This window comes from Carcharodon carcharias, chromosome 12 (genome assembly GCF_017639515.1).
Source record: "Carcharodon carcharias isolate sCarCar2 chromosome 12, sCarCar2.pri, whole genome shotgun sequence".
Taxonomy (NCBI): Eukaryota; Metazoa; Chordata; class Chondrichthyes; order Lamniformes; family Lamnidae; genus Carcharodon; species Carcharodon carcharias.
Genome location: NC_054478.1, coordinates 130320502 through 130340365, shown reverse-complemented (window position 1 = coordinate 130340365; position 19864 = coordinate 130320502). Strand labels below are relative to the sequence as shown.

Sequence of the window (19864 nt, the reverse complement as noted above, 5' to 3'; positions counted from 1 at the left end):
TTGAACAGTATTAGATACCTGTGGCTAGACAGCAGGGCAACAAGGCCGAAGCTATGTTATCTGTTTTTGCATCAGTGAAATCAATCAGCTCCTTCCAACTAACAGGGACACTAAAAGTTCGTATCTGTGGAGCAGTTGCTTTTTGATGTTTGGAGGAACACCACTGGCACTTTGAGATACAAACATCATTCCCTTGAAATAAACACCTAGTCGATTTTAAACACAGCAATTTATTAAGTAACGAAAGTTGAACAAGGTTGGTAAAAGCAAAATTGAACAAGGTTGATTGTTGCAAACCGCAGATACAAAGTTTAGGAGAACTCGCCATTTTATTATCCAATTTTTCAACAGAAATAAATCTGATCAATTACGGTAAGAGTCAAACACACATCTCAAACGGAAAAAAAAAAATGTAGAATCAATGTTAGGTTATTCTGACTGTTGCTTCAAGTCCAGAGGCGGGCAGTACCGTCGGAACCTCCTGACACCACGTATTCACCCTTGTGATCAAACAGCACACATTGCACTGCATCATCATGTCCCGTTAGACTATGCAACTGGCCCGACGGCAGATCCAATATCTTCACAGTCCCATCGTTGCTGGCCATGACCACCAGTTGACCTGGGAGGGAACAAAAAAAACCACGAAAAAGATAGAACCATTAACCAAATGAAAGGGGCATCGCTATCACTGCAACAGGACAGTGCTATTATTGAGCGAGACCACCAGTTTAACACCAGTGGCTTTTGGGAAAAAAAAGCTGCGGATACCCACCCCTCAGCCATGTGTGGTTTCTCGCAAAATAGCTCATTAAATCAGTTGTGATAATATGTACCCATTAAAAGGTCACGCGGTGTCAAGAGTGTCCTGATGTGGAAATCACATCAGTAGCTCGGATGTTTTTGTTTTAATTCCTTATTGCGAATACGATCAAAATCGACAGGGATTTGAATTAATAAACTTGCTGTGTTTGGACAGCAAACACTATATCATAAGGTGGAAACTCAGCTTTGGTGTTCAGTGCACCAATAATGCGCAGTACGAGGGAGAAACCATATGTCTTTCTGTAATGTGTCTGTCCTTTAGAAAAAGATGTTAAAGACTTTAGAGATGGTACAGAGCAGGTTTACTTGAATGGTATAGTAGGGATGCGGGATTTAGTTACATGGAGAGGCTAGAGATGCTGGGGCTGTTCCCCTCAAAGCATAGAAGGTGCGGGGAACTTGACTAGAGGTGTTCAAAATCATGAAACGTTTGAAAGAGTAACAAAGGAAAAATTGGCAGAAGGATTGGGAACCAAAGGTCAGAGATTTAAACAAAAATGGTACAGGAACCGGAGGTTAGATGAGAAGTTGTTTTAGATAGCCAGTTGTTTTGATCTGTCATGCACTGCCAGAGAGATTGGTGGAAGCATAGTCAACAGTAACTTTCAGAAAGGAATTGAATAAAAACTTGATGGGAAAAAAAACATTTCAGGGTTATGGGGAGGAGTAGGGGAGCAGGGAAGGAGCAGGGGAGTAGGGACTGATTCAATAGCTCTTTCAAAGACCCAGCACAGGTCGGATGGAACAAATGATTCCATAGCTCCAGGATTCCATTGAACCCTTGGAACTTCTATTTGAGCTCAGCCGAAAAAGGTGGATGCTTAGAGCTGATCTGTATTCCCTTGGGTACAGAAGATCAATGCCGTAATCTAACTGAAGTGTTTAAGTTGATTAAAGGAGTTTATAGGGTAGATGGAGGGAAACTATTTCCTCTGATGGAGGAGCCCAAAAGAAAAGGATAACCTTAAAATTAGAGGTAGTTCATTTAGGGGTGATGTCAGGAAGCTTGTCTTAACAGAAGGGGACTGTGGTGCCTTGGAAATGTCACTAGGTTTGTAATCCAGAAGTCCTCATAAATGCTGTGGAGACATGGGTTCAAATGGCAGCTGGTGGAATTTAAATTTAACAAACTAATACATGTGGAAGGAATGAAACTAGTCTCAGTAAATGGAGACCATGTTTGTTTTGTATCTTCACATGGAATAACAGGCTGATTTTCAGCTATTGAACCACATCATGAACACTCCTCTTGTGACCAACAAGTTGTGGGACTTCAACCCGGAGCTTCTGGTTCAGAGGCAGGGGCACTACATACTGAGCCACAAGATCTCCAGAATGGTGACCATGAAACTACTAGGTATCGGAAATCTAAAACTCTCTTCCACAAATAGCTGTTGAGGCCGGGGGGTCAATTGAAAATTTCAAAACTGTGATTGATAGAGTTTTATTGGGTAAGGATATTATGGGATATATAACCATACAGATGAATAGATGTCAGATACATATCAAACATAATCCAATTGATTAGTGGAACAGGCTGGAGGGGCTGAATGGCCTATTCCTATACCTGTGCCAATAAAATGAGCTAAGACCTGAAGATTTTCCCTGTAGAGTTGAATTCAATGTGGCCCATTTGGTACCATTTATTTATATATTGTTGCCGTGACTTTTTTGCATAGAGAAAGGAGTTCTTCTTTCACTTTTTGCCTTAACAGAGGCAGGTTGTGTAATTGGGCCTCAGAGATTGCTCTGGGAAACCACTCAGGCACAGAATGTCCACTGTTACATAGAACCGGCACCAGTCAAGTGGGCCAGAGTGCATGGATCTTTATTTACATAGACGCAGCCATGTGGAACGAAACATTGACAGCTTATGCACTCCATGGTCTCGTAGAAGAAGATTAGGTCAGTTAATACCATTCATGTTAATGAAGAACGCAAACCAGAGTCAACCGTCCCATGTTGACCCTAAATCAGTAAATCCCTTTCTCATACTTATTTTGTTTATTTCGGGTTTCAGTGAACTGTTTTTTTGCATTGCTTAGAACTAGCAATGGAGGTAGCGTATCGCCATCGTGCAGGATACAGATTGTACACTGTCTGTAAATCAGCCAACTTTACACCGTTTAATAAAACCCCACATACCGCCGGTTCTCCCAATCATTTTGTTTAACATTAATAATTGAAATCCTTTTCAATTCCTTTTAATATTGTTTTGGCTTCCTTTAATAGGGAATGGATCTTTCTCACCAGAATTCAAAAGGCTAATGTCCCTCTGCTTATGAATTAAATGTTATAATGATAAGTTGCACTGAACAAAAGATCGATGAATTCATTTCAAGGCACAATATGGGGGTCCATGTATATAAATAAGGCTGTAGGTGTGGGCTAGCATGTTTTGCAACTCATAATCCAATCCCATTTGAGCAGCAACGTGTCTGGTATATTTTTGGTCGAGTTGAAGTGCATTGTGATGACACCAAGGAATCAATACGAATAATAATCTGGGAAGCAGATTTAAAATATCAAAGACATTTGAGACTGCAAGAAAGACTGTAAGCCGTGACTGACCTTCTCTATGTAAATGTGGCCAGAGAATTGTCCTGCTGCTCACTTGATACTAAATTGCTCTCAATACAGTGATTTTAGCTGCAAACAACATAAATAATGGAAGGGGTTGGGGTATAACACATAAACTTTAATCAATCCCCTCCCTTTTATCAATGGACAGCACAATTGAGACAGCCAGAGAGATACATGAGATATACTTTAGATTGAAAAAGATTTATACAGTAATTGCCATGAATATTCCAGTCCCTTTGCAAGAAATGTATTTTGTCGTCTGCAGTTAAGTGTGATAAATTCACACTGTTTACCAGCCTTTAATAGCTAGCTAGCTTCTTCAGCCAGAACAAAGCCTGACGCAGCACCAGCTACTGGATAGATGGGGGTGTCCAATGCAGCAGGTGCTAGTATTTATTACAGATTCCTGTTGAAGGCTTCACATTGAGTTTCCAGGTGCTCTTTGTTCTCAATAGCAACAGTCTGAGGAACAGACACTGCCCCGCCATCCCAGGAACATAAACACACTATCTGCACCAAGCAAATGTCCCTTTGAAGCAAATATAGGGTTCACATCTGTACACAAGGATTGAATGTGCGACAACTAAGAACATTTGGTAAAAGAAACAGATACAAGAATCACTATGATATACTGTGCTCTATCGCAAGGGAGTGTATCTGCCCACATACTTCACCACTGTGGGTCGATAAAGTAGTTTCATTATAAGCAGGCAAAGCACAGGAAGGTCAACTTAATGCTGCGGAAGAGGAATTGATCTTAATCGAAAAGTGATCCTACTAGGGTTGTAAAACTACATTCAGATAATAGAATGAATCATTACACTTGATCTTAAATGCTACTATAAGATTAAAAAAACTTATCCTCTACCCTCTCTTGTTGGATTGTGACTAAACATTTCAATATTAAAGTGCACCTTCAGTCCTTATTTTAAAACAAAATGGCTAGAATTTGAAAATGGTAAAATGTTTTAAAATTACACCAAAAAACTCTGCTTGATTTATTTCTTCTGATGGAGCTGGTGCAGTACTGGAAATTCACTCTCTTGCCCCACCCCTACTTTAGGGCAGGGGCTGCCTTTCAACAATTAGCACACATAAGCCTTCTCTGCTCTATCTCAAAAAACACCTTTGTAGAAGTCAACCTTGATTCTGTGGCAGCACTTCACCTCTGAGCCAGAGGATTGTGAGATCAAGCCAGCAGCCCGATAACCAGGCAAATGCTTCAGTGCAGTGCTGAGGGAGTACTACACCATTGGAGGTGCTGTCTCTTGGATGAGAGGCTGTATCCAGGCCTCATCTGACCTCTCAATTGATGTAAAAGATCCCTCAGCAGTGTTTTGAAGAAGAGCAGTGTGGTTCTCTCAGTGTATTGATCTACATTAACCCTCGATCAATATCACCAGATTATCTGGTCATTTAGCTTATTGCTGCTTGGGGATTCTTGCTATGTACAAATTACCCTGGTATGCTTTGCCAAATATGAACAGTGCCCGCACTTCTAAGTAAGTAATCGGCTGTGATGTGCTTGGGAAGCACTATATAAATGCAAGTCCTTTCTTTCTTATCTCTAAGAGGAAAAGTCATCAACAGTGTGATTATATTGACAAAATACATGCCATTCTTAATGACAGGTCCAAATTCGTATCCACATGGCCACCCAGCCCTGCTCAAAAGCAATTTACAAAAATGTTTGTTTGATGTGTGTAAGAGTAATGAGCTGCCTTATGGTGTATATGACATAGTTCACTACATCCATGTATATATGGGCTGCCCAAGACACAAAATTGATATTCCATTATGCTTTATCTTATCTATGACTGATTCTGCACAAAGTGAATTGGCCAAATTGTTAAGTGAGTTGCTACAACCAGTTCTGAGTATGTTTTCCTTCACTATTGAAAAGACTATTTGCAACCTGTATATTGAGAGTAATGTTGTGTCTTTGTACTTATTTGACATTACAAGCCTATTCACTAATCTGCCACCCAAGGAAGCCATAGACATTTGCGCCATGTCACTATATCATGACAATCTAGATGCACCACCGTTCTCTGAATCTGTATTTATTGAACTTATGAACTTAGCAATTTACCCAGTTGAGTTCAGCTTTAATGACCCAATAAATGGCATTGCCATGGGATTCCCTCCAGGCCCAGCTCAAGCTAACATTCTTGTTGGTTTCCACGAGAAACGCATTTTTGATGGAACGACCCCTAACCTCCCATTACCTTGCATATTTCTGAAATGTTACTGATACGTTTGCTATATTTGAATCTGCAGCTGCATGTAAGAATTTCCTTACACACCTTAATGCGCTGCATCACATGCTCAAATTCACTTTTGAAATAGAACAATCAAATGAGCTCCCTCTTCTCAATGTGCTAGTTGAGAAACCTGCTAATGTGTTCCCTGCTAGTGTCTACCGCAAGCCTAACTTCACTGGCCGATATTCATGCTGAGATTCCTACAGCTCCATGTGTTATAAGGTTGGTGTTATCAACAATCTCATAAATAAGGCCTGAGCAATTTGCTCGCTGTGCAAGCTTGACACCGAAATAGGAATCATCAAAGCGATCCTGTGCTACCCTGATCAGATCATTGCTTGATGTATATCGCGCATACTCATGAATGGTCAGGAGGCTACCACTTTTGGACCTGAAGGTGTCTCAAAAATTTGAACAACAGGTGAAGCTAGACATTTCACACTGTAACTATGCAGTACCCACATGAGTGGTATTTTCCACTAGCAGGATGCTGCAGTCAAGCCAAAAAGACATTGTGCCTACCATTTGGATGAGTAATGCAGTATGTGAATTTCAGTGCTGGTGTTATATCAGGTATGTAGGCCCTATGTCCCAAAGACTGATGGATTGTATCAAACAGCATGTCCTTTGGGCTGTTTGCAATAGGCAGAGTACTGACCTTAGTCAACCAGCCCACACTCATAAAGCTTAGACATAATGTTTAATGTTAGATATGATTCTGCAATTAGACAGCAGTTGCTGAACAATCCCAAGTATGCTAATAATTCCCTGGCATTCTACATGGAAATGCTTCAACTAATCAGAGTCGACTTCCCAACCATTCAGCATCCTTTTTTATGCAGTATAAGTTGTTGCTCACTTTGAAATTTGGCATTCTTGTGCCTGTCCTGATGAGTGCAAGATGAAAAACTTCAACAGCATATTGCTTTTTTCAGCAATACACAAGTTATATTGTGTTTGGTGAGGCACTTCACTAATGTATCTGACTCAGAATCATATCACTGTCATTTGGCAACAATAGATGCAGCCACATGGTCCTAGCTGTTATGGTCCAGATACTTAAATTCAATTCATTAGTGTGTGACAGGCTTTTATAGCTCAAACTTCAAAGATGATTGATTTTCTAAAGTGATAAGCTAGATTACATGGGGCATTGGCAAACATGGCCTGCACTTGTCAAACGATAAATTATTGACAGCTTAGGTCCTAAAAGATAATAAAGTGATCAGTCTGGAATCTACCATCTGCATTCCTTGTGTCAGGTGAATGCCCTTGCCCTTTTATTCTTTAAGGTTGATGTTCCTTCTGGGCCTTTTTGAGAACATACTGAGCCAAAGGTGTTTGGAAAAAGTATCTGATCCATCATCCTGACACCATGCTCAGCCTCTTTATTGTAGAAATCATTGAGTACTGCAGGCAGCAATTCAGTTCTTCAGCTCTTCCAAGATTTCTTCAGTTTCCTACATTACAACTGTGACCACACTTCAAAAGTACTTCATCAGCTATGAAGTGCTTTGGAACAGCCTGAGTTTGTGAAAGGAGCTGGATCAATGCTCGTTCTTCCCTTTTGATAACTGAAAATGGTAAGAAATTGGAAAAGTTGCCAATTGCACTCTGTTAATCTATCACACTGGCCTCCTGTGTGTTTTAGATCCACTCCCAGGGTGTTTGGGAGAAATACCCTTGATAAAGCATGGGTGTAAGAAATGAAGGGATGATGTCCTTATTAAATCTTAAGAAATTAATTGAACACCATCCCTGTTCTCACTAATTCAGCAGTCTACCAGGGCTGACACAGACACAGAACAGCATGGTCAGGATTTTTCACAAGGCTTGTTATCTCTGCCAAGGACATAACCCTAAGCACAGGCCTTTGTGTAGGCATTTCTGAGCCTCATAAGATTGAACCTCATATCCACATATCTAAAACAAACTATCTGAAAGAATGTAGCAAGATGCCCATATAAGAGATAGGCCAAAGATGACCTCATTGCCTAGGAGCTGGAATAGGAGGGGTTCAACTTGGATACCCAATTACTGGAGTTGGACAACTGAATGGGAAGGTACGATTGAACGAGTAAGGTATCCATCAGCCCTAAAAATAACATTTCTAAACAGGTGGCCCAGGAAGAAAGATCACGTTGGGCAGGGGGGAAAGTCCCTCCAAGCGGATTCACGCTAGCTCCGGCTTAATGCTTCTAGCCAGCTGGAGAGGGGACCAAAGGAGAATAGCTAAAGAGTTCAAACCACTTTGCCTCACCCATCTGAAGTCCATCCGATCCAGGACCTGTAAACTGTCCTCACCAGTTTTGGGTCATATGTCCACTTTTTCTGAATTTGAATTGTGGCTTCTTAATAAACCACTTATAACTCCTCGACTCTTGAATGATCTGTGATCCCTGGGTTGCAATCTTACATGGAGAAATGGTATAGATCTCCACATGAAAACCACTTTCTATGTGCAGTATAATGGGAAAAGGTTTTTTCAATAAGCAGTTTTCCTATTGGGTTTATTACCAAGGGACAAATGCAAATTTTCTTCAAAGTGAATATCACAATACTGCAGCTTAAGTGGCATTTAGAACTCAAATGATAAGGCAATAATAGAGGAGACCGATAATGTCATTCCTGTCTGTACATAAGGAATATATCAACCATAAAAATACCAAAGCCCTAAAAACTAAAGCATACACAATTTAGAATTGATTAAGTGTTTATATCTTTATAAAAGCTTGTTGAAGTACAATTTTACCTAAAAGAAATTACATACTTTTTGTATACATACTGTTTGTTGCTATACTGTTTACTGCAAATACTCTGAGCCTAATACACTCTTAAGTCAGAAATGAAGCTATACACTAAATGCTTGTTCAACAAAACAAAATGAACAAATAAAATAACACATTACATTATGAAAACAGTTCTGAAAAGGGGCTGCACTGGAATCATCAAACTGTATCATTTTTTTTTACACTCTGATAGAGCTGCTGTGTATTTCCAACAAATTCTGTTTTTATTTGCAATTTCTCTTGTACTTCTAATTTTATGATTGGGGTTCACTCATTCCAGTAGATTTGAACTCATTGTAGATGTATTATAATACTGACCCTGGTTCCCTAACCATTTATTATTTCATAGGGTGACTATGCCTCATAGTTTGGTATCACAACGCAAACATATCTTTCATCACCCCAGGGTAGGTATTATTACAATTAGCATATTTTTTTTGTTATTGAATTTGAAACAGCCCTTTCCAAATCCATTTGGACAAACTCTGAACAGGCTGAAGCTCTTTGCTCTAGAGAAGAGAAGACTGAATGGTGACCTGATAGAAAAAAGGGAAAAAACAAGGATTGCATTTATATAGCAAAAACAGAAAATGCTGGAAAAACTCAGCAGGTCGAGCAACATCCCCCAATAGGGCCATCTGTTACTTGTTCATGTTGTTCTTTCACACAGTGCTTACCCTTGTTCTACTATTATCACATTCTGCTTTCTTACCTTTATGCCACTATCAGCACCTTTTTTTTTTAGCCCTTACCACTACCATTAACACTCCCTTTGTCCTTTTGTTCATGACATCTTTGTCACTCACTCCTTTGTCCCACCTATCGCTGAGCTATCCAGCTTCAACTGCTCCCCCTTAAACAGTATAAATTTCACCCCATTTCACTTCTCTTTAGTTCTGATGAAGAGTCATGTGGACTCAAAATGTTAACCCTGTTTCTCTCTCCACAGATGCTACCAGACCTCCTGAGTTTTTCCAGCATTTACTGTTCTTGTTTCAGATTTCCAGCATCCGCAGCATTTTGCTTTTATGCTTGCATTTATATAGCATCTTTCACAACCTCAGGATATCCCAAAACGTCTTACAGTCAATGAAATACTTTTGGAGTACATTCACGATTGAAAAGTAGGAAATGCAAATGACAACAGATGTACAGCAAGATCCCACAAATAGCACTTAATCTGATAACAGCAGATAGCAGATTATGTTTTCAGTGATATTGATTGAGGGAAAAATGTTGGGGAGAACCTCCCGGTCATCTTCAAAATAATGACATTAGGTCAACCTGTGTGGGCAGACAGGGTCTTGATTTAAAGTCTCATCATGATGGGTTTCGTTAGGGTTGATGTAGAGAAGATGTTTCCGTTTCTGGGAGAGTACAAAACTAGGGGCCATGAATATAAGATAATCACTACTAAATCTAATAAGGAATTTAGGAGAAACTTCTTTATCCAGAGAGTGCTTGGAATGTAGAACTTGCTACCACATGGACTAGTTGGGGTGATTACCACAGATGCTTGTAAAGGGAAGTTAGGTAAGTACATGGGCTGTTTTGCTACTTGGTGTATTTTATGCATCACTAAATAATGGGAAGGAGATAGAGTAGATTTGCAGGGAAATAGCTGAAAGGTGCATGAGCTATCGTGTAGTGATAATAGGAGATCTTAACTAGCCCAATACTGAACGGGCAGAAATTGTATTAAGAGCAAAAAGAGGAATTTATGAAGAATGTTCAGGAGAACTTTCTTGATCAGTATGTTTCCTGTCTAATGGGGAAGTGCTGGTTCTAGTCCTGGGGAATGAAATGGGTCAAGTGGCAAATGTCATGGTGGGGAAACATCTTGGGAATAGCAATCAGAGCAGAGCATCATAGTGGGTCTCAAACCCATGACTTCTACCACCTAGAAGGACTAGGGCAGCAGATGCAAGGGAACACCACCACTTGCAAGTTCCTCTCCAAGCCACAAATCTTCCAGATTTGGAACTATATCGCTGTCACTTTACTGTCACTAGGTCAAAATCCTGGAACTCCCTAACAGCACCGCTGGTGCACCTAAACCACATGGACTGAAGCAAATCAATGCGGAAATCTTGAAGTTGTGGTCTGTCACTTAGGGTCCAACACAGGCTGTGCTGTGTTCCCCCTGAGCGGGAGATCATTGAAATCAGCGAGAATTTGAACTTTCTCACCCACTCATCACCTCTTGAGATCCCTTAAAATGTTTCACGTTGTTCAGTTAAATGTAATTGGGTTTCCACGGCGACGTGATTAATAAAATTTGACAAACAACAGAACTGGCCATGAAAAAATAATCTTACAATCGTGGAGTGATGTTAAATGATAAACCAGTAGATTTTTTCAGCTAATTTTTAAAAAATAATTTCTTAAAGAAATTGGTTAAAATTCTTTAACTTTCACTTCTGCCCCCGTGTATATGTCCAATCCTTAATTTCCTCTGTAGAAATTTTTTTTAAAAAGTGATTTTATTTTAATGCTTTTAGTTTCCTGGTTTGGAGGGTCTGTAAAAATCCTTTAATGTGATTGGCTACTTGGATAACCTGATGACGTCACTCCAACTCCACATTATGAGTGTCCAGTAAGGAATGCTGCAATCAGCTGCAGTATCACTGCATAGTGCTAGAATTGAAATTCACACCAGGGGAATCACATGATCACTCAGCGCAATTGGTCACCCAAGAGAATACTTGCAACAATCATAAAAATGAAGGTGACACACCTGCATTCCTATTCTTGCAAACTGCTTTAGTTTGCTTCTCCTGCTGCATGAATGAGACAGGCATTTGCCGTTCCCCAGAAAGGAGGAAGAGAAGCTGGAAGTCATGCTAGCTTTGAGGATTATACTCTGAGGAAAGCCTTACATGAGCCTAACAGGAAACATTAGGAAACTCATTACAGTTCTCATTTCTGTGACAATCAAAAATTAAAGGGCTGCGTTCATGGAGGCTGAAAGCTGAAGGTACCTGTTAACTTATTTAAACTTTCCTGTGGTGCCAATTGCAATGACAACCAACAGAATAACAACAAGGCTCATACTAAAACATGGGTGCCCAAAGTCTTCAACAACAATTGCACCATCTGGATCATTTGGGGACATTACGTTGTGCCCCAATGCTTCATGCTTGTCCATAAACTTATATATAGTGGGATCTGTAATTGGCACTTATCTGCTGTTTAATGTCCAAACTGCAAGGTACAGAATTTTTGCTAAAAGTTAGCTTAGCCACTTCTAACTTTGGATGTATTAGCAAATGGGACAAAAAAACAACCTGCTCGGATAACCCCATACCACAGACTTTTATCTGCTGATTAAAACACAGGAACAGATATAGCACAGATAAAGGTCACAACTTTGGACATTGAACTCAGCAAGATAACAAAGAAGTCAGAAGCCATAATACTAAATCTACAAATTTAGTGTTGATCAGGCTCGCCTTAAAACTGTATAAAAAGAATGAACTGTGCTATTGTTAGGAAAGGCAGAAGAAAAGGAAAAGTAAATTTGATACACACTCCCAGGCTCTGCTCCAGAACAGATGGTATGGTCACCCTGTGACCTGAACCATAGGCCAGTTGTGAGTATTGCATAGATCTCTTGCTTATTGTCATCTGGCAGTGAAAGAAAGTGCTTAGTAATTTTCATACCAGTTTCTGTGCTTGTTGACTTCAATCAAGTTTAGAACTACTAGCTTTTATCTTAGAACTAATAATACCCAGTTATTTCCCAAAACACTGGGTGGAATCTGACCTGCACACCATGGGGAAGTTGAGAACCCATTGTAAATTTAAGTAGGCTTAACCATGGCTCTTCAACTCAACCATGGTATTAGCATCCCACTTCTGGATTTCCTGGCGAATAACAGAATGCGGATGTGAAGCCATCCTGCACTCTGTCAAGGAAGACTATATTTAAAGGGATTCTAATAGGGATGAGAATGGCTACAGGGAAGCTTGCTGCTGAAGCATTCTGAAAGTAAATGAATGAAAGCAAAAAGGGGAAGACTGCCTTCCACCTTAGTTCTCTGGCTCTTCCCTGGTGATCATGCTGGAGGTAGTAAGGGGACAAGAGAGAACCTCTCTTCTGCTGGTTGGGAGGAAAAAGTCAGCCAGCCAAATGAAATGGGTGTGGCTGGAAGTAGCAGAGGCTGTGAGCAACAGGAACGCGGTGCCCAGGACATGGATTTAGCGCCACACAAGGTTTAATGAGCTTGTCATGTCCAAAAAGATGGGTGTCATTCCAGTTTTATGTGGCATCCATCACTTTCTGACTTCCTGAGCATTCTCCTGCACATTACTCCTCCAACCAACACATCTTGCAATTTTACAAATTCCTTTCTCTCCAGGCCCTTCCTCAAATCTTCATCTGAACAGACAACACTCACACTCATCTTTATCCTATTGCCTCCCGCATCCATAACTTGCAGTTAGCCTCCTCAAACATGTCCATTTCCATCCAGCCAGGTGTGCAGTTGCAGACACATTGCCATGTCTGGATCCTCTTCCTCCCTGGATGTCGATCGTTTTGCACCATCCTCTTGCTGTAGCTCCGATCCTCTCTGCAGTGCAATGCTGTGAAGGGCACAGCAGATCACAATAATTATGGAGACCCTTAATGGGGCATATACCTTCAGATCCATACAAGCACCTGAACTGTATCTTGATTGGTTTGATCGATATTGCCCTTGTGATGATGTGGCTCCTGCTGTATCTTTCCTCTGGGTCCCTGCTAGAGCTCTTTACAGGAGTCAGCAGCCAGGCCCCCAGAGAGTAGCCCTCGTTTCCCAGGAGTCAGCCGTTGATGCTGTGTGTGGAGAAGAGAAAACCTATGGGGGATGTGACTGCTGCAGAATGAATAAGTTATAGCAACTCCCTGGATATCTATCACACACATGCATGCTCAACTTCTGGTGATCTCCTGCACCTGTGAGAATCCAGCCACTGTGGCGAAGCCAGCCGCCCCTCTGTGTCTGACTGGCCTCGTCAATGGCAAAGTTCACATTATTGCAGCCTTACAAAGCAAGGCATTGGAGGTCTCGGATGATGCATCTTTGAGCAGCCAATTGTGAAATCCTGCAGATGAAAACACCAGATCGCTGGAAGTAGCTGGAGGTGAAGAATTCAGGGCTGTGATGACCATGGGGGCATTGGAAATGTGTGCCCACCTGGTCCTCTTGGAAGGAGGTCTTGTTCTAGGAGGCTGCAGATATCAGCAATAACCTGCCAAGAAAGTCTGAGCCTCCTGAGACACTGTTGCTCCGTCATGTTCAGGATGTTCACCCTCTGCCAGTATATCCTGTACTTATGAACATACAAACAGATGAAATAGGAGCAGAAGTAGACCATTTGGCCCGTCGAGCCTGCTCTGCCATTAAATAAGATCTGTTTGCATTACTAATTCCTCACTGGCATCAAGCCCCGATAACCTTTGCTTCCCTTTCCTAACAAGAATCTATCTACCTCCGTCTTAAAGATATTCAATGACCCCACCTCCGCCGTCTTCTGAGGCAGAGAGTTCCAATGTCGCACAACTCTCTGAGAAAAAATTTGTCCTCAGCTCTGTCCTAAAAGGGGGACACCTAATTTTAGTTCAATTATGTCTGAACTCACCCAAAAGAGGGAACATCCTTGTCAAGACCATTCAGGATCTTCTATACTTCAATCAAGTCACCCCTCACTCTTCTAAATCCCAGTGGAAACAAGCCCAGTTGGTCTAACCTTTCCTCATAAGACCTCCCACAAGCCGCAGCTCTGTGTTCGCCCACTCTGTCCTGGGGGGTGGCATGTGGTTTTGGAGAAGGCAGTTCCTGGTGCTGTTGTTGCTGCTGCTCTCGGTGTGTCTCCTAGTGCTGCTGCTGTTCTGGCTGTTCCTCCTATTCACTAGCCGTCCATGTACTGCTGCATAAGCTGCTGCCATGCTTGTACTCGCAGGATTAGCTATGAGAATCTGAAATCACTATTTTGGAGGTCAGTTTCAACTTTTCGGAACCACTTTCAACTGCTTTGGCATATACTCACCTTCATCTCAGCTTCCTTGTTGTCAGGCCTGGCATAGAGGGCTTTGTTGATCTGCTTGCTGCGGTTGTGCAGAATCAGAGATGTCTCCTGGAACAGCCCGAAAGGAGCCTGAGGCAAAAAGGTTAAGTGCAGTGGTGACGTTGACAACCACAGGTCACCTAGTCTAGAGGCCAACAAAACCTGATGCAGGAGGCTGCATAAATCAATGACAATCTGCCTGGGGAAGCACAGCCTCCTGATGTGGGTGCTCCTCAGTCACATCCGGGAAATAATTCTTGTCCTATACACATATGGGCTGGTATAAGGCCTTCTACAAGCAGCACTTCACAAGCTGTACCCTAACAGATCCTGCAGCTGCTCTGCTTGTTTGTAGAGGCTGCTTTTCTTCCATGCGCAGTATTGAAATAGAAGTACACCTGTGATAAGCTGTTTGAGCTTAAAAAGTTCTATAGCACTCAGCTAAATGTACCCTGTCAGGAAACAAGAACCACTGTTGCTCATTACTGGGAAGCACTGAACAAATGGACAGAATTCAGAGTCCACGTACACTCACTTGTTTAAAACGCTTCCTCGCAATTTCTTCATAGGGCAGTGTACTGTACAACACTATGATCTGACTGCCTGTAGCTTACTGTCCTTTTAAATCCAGTTTCTAGTCATGTCTATCAGTTTGTGAAACTAATCGCATAAAGTTTAACCCAGCAGATTTGCTGTTGGGCGAATTTCTTAGCTGACCAGCTAAAATTACATATTGGTCTTAATCCCAATTTACATTTGGTAATGAGGCACTCACTTATTTTTGAATGGTGTGTTTGGTGGAAGAGTCCGGTCCCAAGATAAAATGGAGGTTAATGGGTTTTCAGCTGGAATGGGCCAGCAAGTCGAAGTCCGCTATTTTAACTACTCAAACGGCCTGTTCTTGCAGGGTGGATTGGGTTAAAACCAGGGCCAAAATTTCCAATTTGGATGCTCTGCAGGTGGAAGATTATCAATGTACCTCATTTTCATACTCAGGGTGGGTGGCAGGTCTATCAGGAATAGACCTCAGGTGGAATCGTTCCAGATTTGCAGTAAGTGTGTTAGTGGGCGGGTAAATTGACATTTTACCTGCCAGCCGTGATGGTGGGTTGTCATGCGATGACATCCCAAACCCACCACATTATTTATACATTCCCAGGAAACACACCGTTTCCATGGTGGGTGGGCTCTCATTCTCCCGACCGTCATCACCTCACCACTTCATCACGCTGGGCACAAATTTAAAGTCCAGCCGTGCGCACACACCTCACTGCTTCCAGCCCACGACTACTGAAGGGAAGATGTCCACAAAAGGCAAAAAGACTGATGTGTCACTGGAATGCTATTTGGATGCCGTGGAGACCCACTATGATGTCCTCTACCCCCACTTTGGCTGCAGGATGGGCAGTGGCATCACCAATCCAGCATGGCAGGCAATGGCAGCGGTGATCAGTGCCAATGCTGAACAGAAGAGGTTGGCCATCCAATGCAGATGGAGGATGAATGATCTCATCCATGCAACCAGGGTATGGCAACCATCTCATCACTCTAAACTCAAACACTCAAGCCCATCAAACATTCACTGGCATCTCACTCACTGCCAGCTCAAGGGACATCACCACCCAGTCCCACACATATACCCTCACATGTCCATCTGGCCTCATCTCCTCTGGAGACTGCCTTCTCAGCCCTCAGCATCTTGATGCTACTTGCATAGGTCAACATGTGCCCCCATACACACCCTGGGATGCCCTCCTTCCCCAGTGCAGCTCTCATCCTGCAGCCTCTTCCCTTGCCTGAGGCCACTTCTCCCCCTTTCCCAAGCAAGACCTTGCTGTGTAGCCATTGAAAAGCCACCCACATTTGGCTGATCTGGTGGGTAGAGACATGCCCATGAGCCGCCTTAAAAGTGATGTGGTGCTGCCTGTGAAGCCCGGCGCTGATGACTGCGAGTGCTGATGAAACAAGATTGGCCATCAAACCTTGAAGTCCTGAATGAAGTGCAGCCCGCCAAGTGCACATCACTTATGCGCTGTTGTGAAACACGTCGGCGTGTTTTCCCGCATGGGCGGATGTTCCAGCAGTGGGGGGGGGGAGGGGTGGAATGGGGCTGGCAGGCTGGCTTAATAATTATATGCTGATGTTTTACAATGAGGCTCCCGATATCCGAGGCTGAGCGGACGATTGCAAACTGGTTTCATGCCGCCATGAAGCCAATCACGTCCTATTGTCTGCTCATGCCCAACGTTGGTGAGTATGGGAAATCCTGGTCCTAGTGTTGCCCAGTGATGCAGGGAAGGGTGGCCGGTGGATTTGCCTTCTCCCTCTACCGATTTATTGGAAACTGGCTCAGCTTGAGAAATGAGACGGAATCCAAGTGAAATCTGGTTCCATATCATTTTGCAACCCCTTTCCATTTAGTCTATCAGTTAATGGTTACATGCACAGTATGTATTCCAATTGCATCATCATTAGAAGTGCAAACAAGACCTGAATAACCTTTGTTGACTTGGAGTAAAATGCTTATAATGAGTGAAGCGAAGGAGCTGGCTCTTTCTCTAGAAATGAAAGGGCTAAGGGATGACCTGATAGAGATATTTAAAATTATGAACATGTTTGATAGGATAGTTGTACAGAAGATGTTTCCACTAGGGCCATAAACATAAGATTGTCATTAATGAATCCAAAAAGGAACTCAGGAGAAACTTCTTTACCCAGAGAGTGGTTAGAATGTGGAACATGCTATCACCTGGAGTGGCTGAGGCAAATATCATGGATGAATCTAAGGAGAAGCTGGATAAGTACATGAACCAGAAAGGAACAATAGGATTATATGAAGTAGGAGGAAACTCATGGAGAATAAAGACTAGTATGGACTAGTCGGATCGAATGCCTGTTTTTGTGCTGTAAATTCTATGTCATGCATGAAAAAGTTCTTTATTATGCATCCTGGTGATTTGATTAGCTTTGTTGACAAGAGGTTCAAATTTACTTGAAACGTTTGGTGAAAAAATAATTCTAGCCATATCCTTTACGAATGAGTACCCCTTCTACATATGTACATGCTCATACTTTATGTTCCAACATGTATTGCACTACATTTATCCACATTAAACTCCATCTGTCTTTCTCAGCTCTGTTTGCTCTGATTTTTTTTGAATGCTTCTTTATACTTGTCACCTGGCCACTGGCTTAATGTCATCGTTAGATTCTATAATATCCAAAGTACTCTCATCATCCATGAACAATGTGAACAACAGGGGACTTGGAGAAGACCTCCACAGAAACTCACTTGCCACTGCCCATGCCAGAGGTTTCTTCCATTTATCATCTTCTGCCTGCCTTCCTATTGACACATGTTTACAATCCGGTTCACTAATGCACCACTAATTCTGCAATCTTTAACCTTTAGAAGCCACATGCATGCTGTTTTATAAAAAGTTTCCTGAAAATCCAACTATATTCAAATAGTCGTTTGGTAGTACAGAACTTGAGTTTTGCTGAAAAAAGAGACATGTCCAAGCGTTTCATCTTACACTCGTAAGAATACCAATATAAGGGGAAAACAACAATTTACACCGTATGTGAAGAGAGTGCTGATTGGTTGGCAAGTAGACTCTGATTGGTAGAGGCATTGCCATGGAGAATGTAACAGTGATGATGACTGACAGTTAACTGCCAAGCATTGTTTAAAATTTAAACCAGGCAGCTTGACCCCGATTGGTCAAGGCACTTCCATGAGGAATGAGTCAGTGAATGGCTGTTGCTTATTTTGTGGGCTGAATTTTGCTGTTGGCAAGCAGGGGGCAGGGCCCGCTCACTGACACATAAAATGATGTGGGATAACTTCGGGGGGGAAACCCCCATCATCATCCCGCCCCATTTAAATTTTCAGGAAGGCAGGGATGAAGCAAAATCAGCTGCGGGCCCACCGACCTGTCAATGGCCAATTAAGGTCATTGACAGGATCATTAAAACAATTAAAGGACCTGCCCGTCCAACCTTAAGGTTGGCAGGCAGGCCAGGAGCCCCGGCGGGGAATAGAAAAAGCATGAAACCTCATCCACCGGTGGGATGAGGTTACGTGTAGGGATTTAAAAAGTTTAATAAAGTTTTAGTGTCAATTATGAACATGTCCCATCTCATGTGACATTGTCACATGAGGGGGACATGTTAAAGATTTTTAAATTTTTATTTTTAATGATTTTAGAACTGTCAGCGATCACCCTGAGGTAACCCTTAGCTTCAGGGGGATGTGCGCATGCGTGAAAGTGCGCACTCTCGCTTTTGGGGAATCCCCCCCGCCCGCACACCAAGTGCATAGTGCTTCTTGGCGGATGTCACTCTGGGCGGGCCTTAAAATGGCGGCGGGGCCCTCTTCTCCGGCGGGGATCAGCTCCCCGTCTGCCGGAGATTGGGTCTGGCCCGCCTACCCGGAAGGCAGAAATTTCTGCCCAATGTGTATACATGTTCTTTCTGTCTACAAAGAATAGGGCCCTGTGTATTAATATATGTAGCTTCCAGTACATGCAAATGCACCACGCAGCGAGCCCAACTGACAATTTTAAATTGGTTGTCAGCATAATTCTTAGCACACTGAGGATTATTTAGTAAATGTTGTCCAATCACAGAATCACATCTAATGTTTGAAACAGTGTTTTGAATTTTGCAAGCACGGGCTGGTTGGGTAAGTTCAGTACCTTGCCTGTTGCAAACAGCAGCTGCAACATGCTGTTCTATACGATCCACCAGTCTTTGGGACATATGGCCTACATACCTAGCATCATAGTAACAACATCATGCCAAAAAGAAGTCCTACCTATCACATAAATGAGTAATGTGGTCTATGAGTTTCAATGCCAGTGAGACAGAGGTGCAACAAAGACCAAATTCAGGATATCAACAACATAATCGAATTTCTCCAAGTCTTAAAGTATTAAGCTCAAGGTTGAGCCAGTTTTCATTTCCAAACATGTTGATAATGCTAAAGTGAGACACAGTCCTACAACTGAGCGAGCATTTATGCAAGATGAGGTTGAACAGATTGGTAATACAGTTACTAATTTATGACATGCTAAACACTGCGCTTGGTCTGAAGTGCGCAAATTTCTTTCATTTTTCGATTTGATCCATTTATGCCGCTATATTGCTTCACTAGATGACTGCACCATAAACAGTACCCATTTGAAACATCTCCGCGCCATAAATGCACTTAAGTGGAAGCTGTGTGGCAACACAATTAATGATGCCACTAAACATGTAACAAATCTCTCTGACCGTGACTCAGAAAGCGAGGAGTTTATTCTTGCACATGGTTTTAATTTTAGTGTGCCTTCATCCCAAATCAAACGG

At 42.2% G+C, this 19864-nt stretch overlaps 1 protein-coding gene across 1 annotated transcript in view; it reads right to left on the bottom strand.

Annotated features, from left to right (window-relative positions):
* Positions 1 to 227: 227 nt before the first annotated feature.
* The window catches only part of LOC121284978 (sperm-associated antigen 16 protein), a 1312939-nt gene continuing 1293302 nt past the window's right edge, over positions 228 to 19864 (bottom strand). Inside the window, exon 16 of the mRNA XM_041201017.1 lies at positions 228 to 622. Within this exon, the coding sequence (XP_041056951.1) occupies positions 447 to 622 (176 nt within the window). The 3' untranslated portion in view covers positions 228 to 446. The remainder of the gene's footprint in view (positions 623 to 19864) is intronic.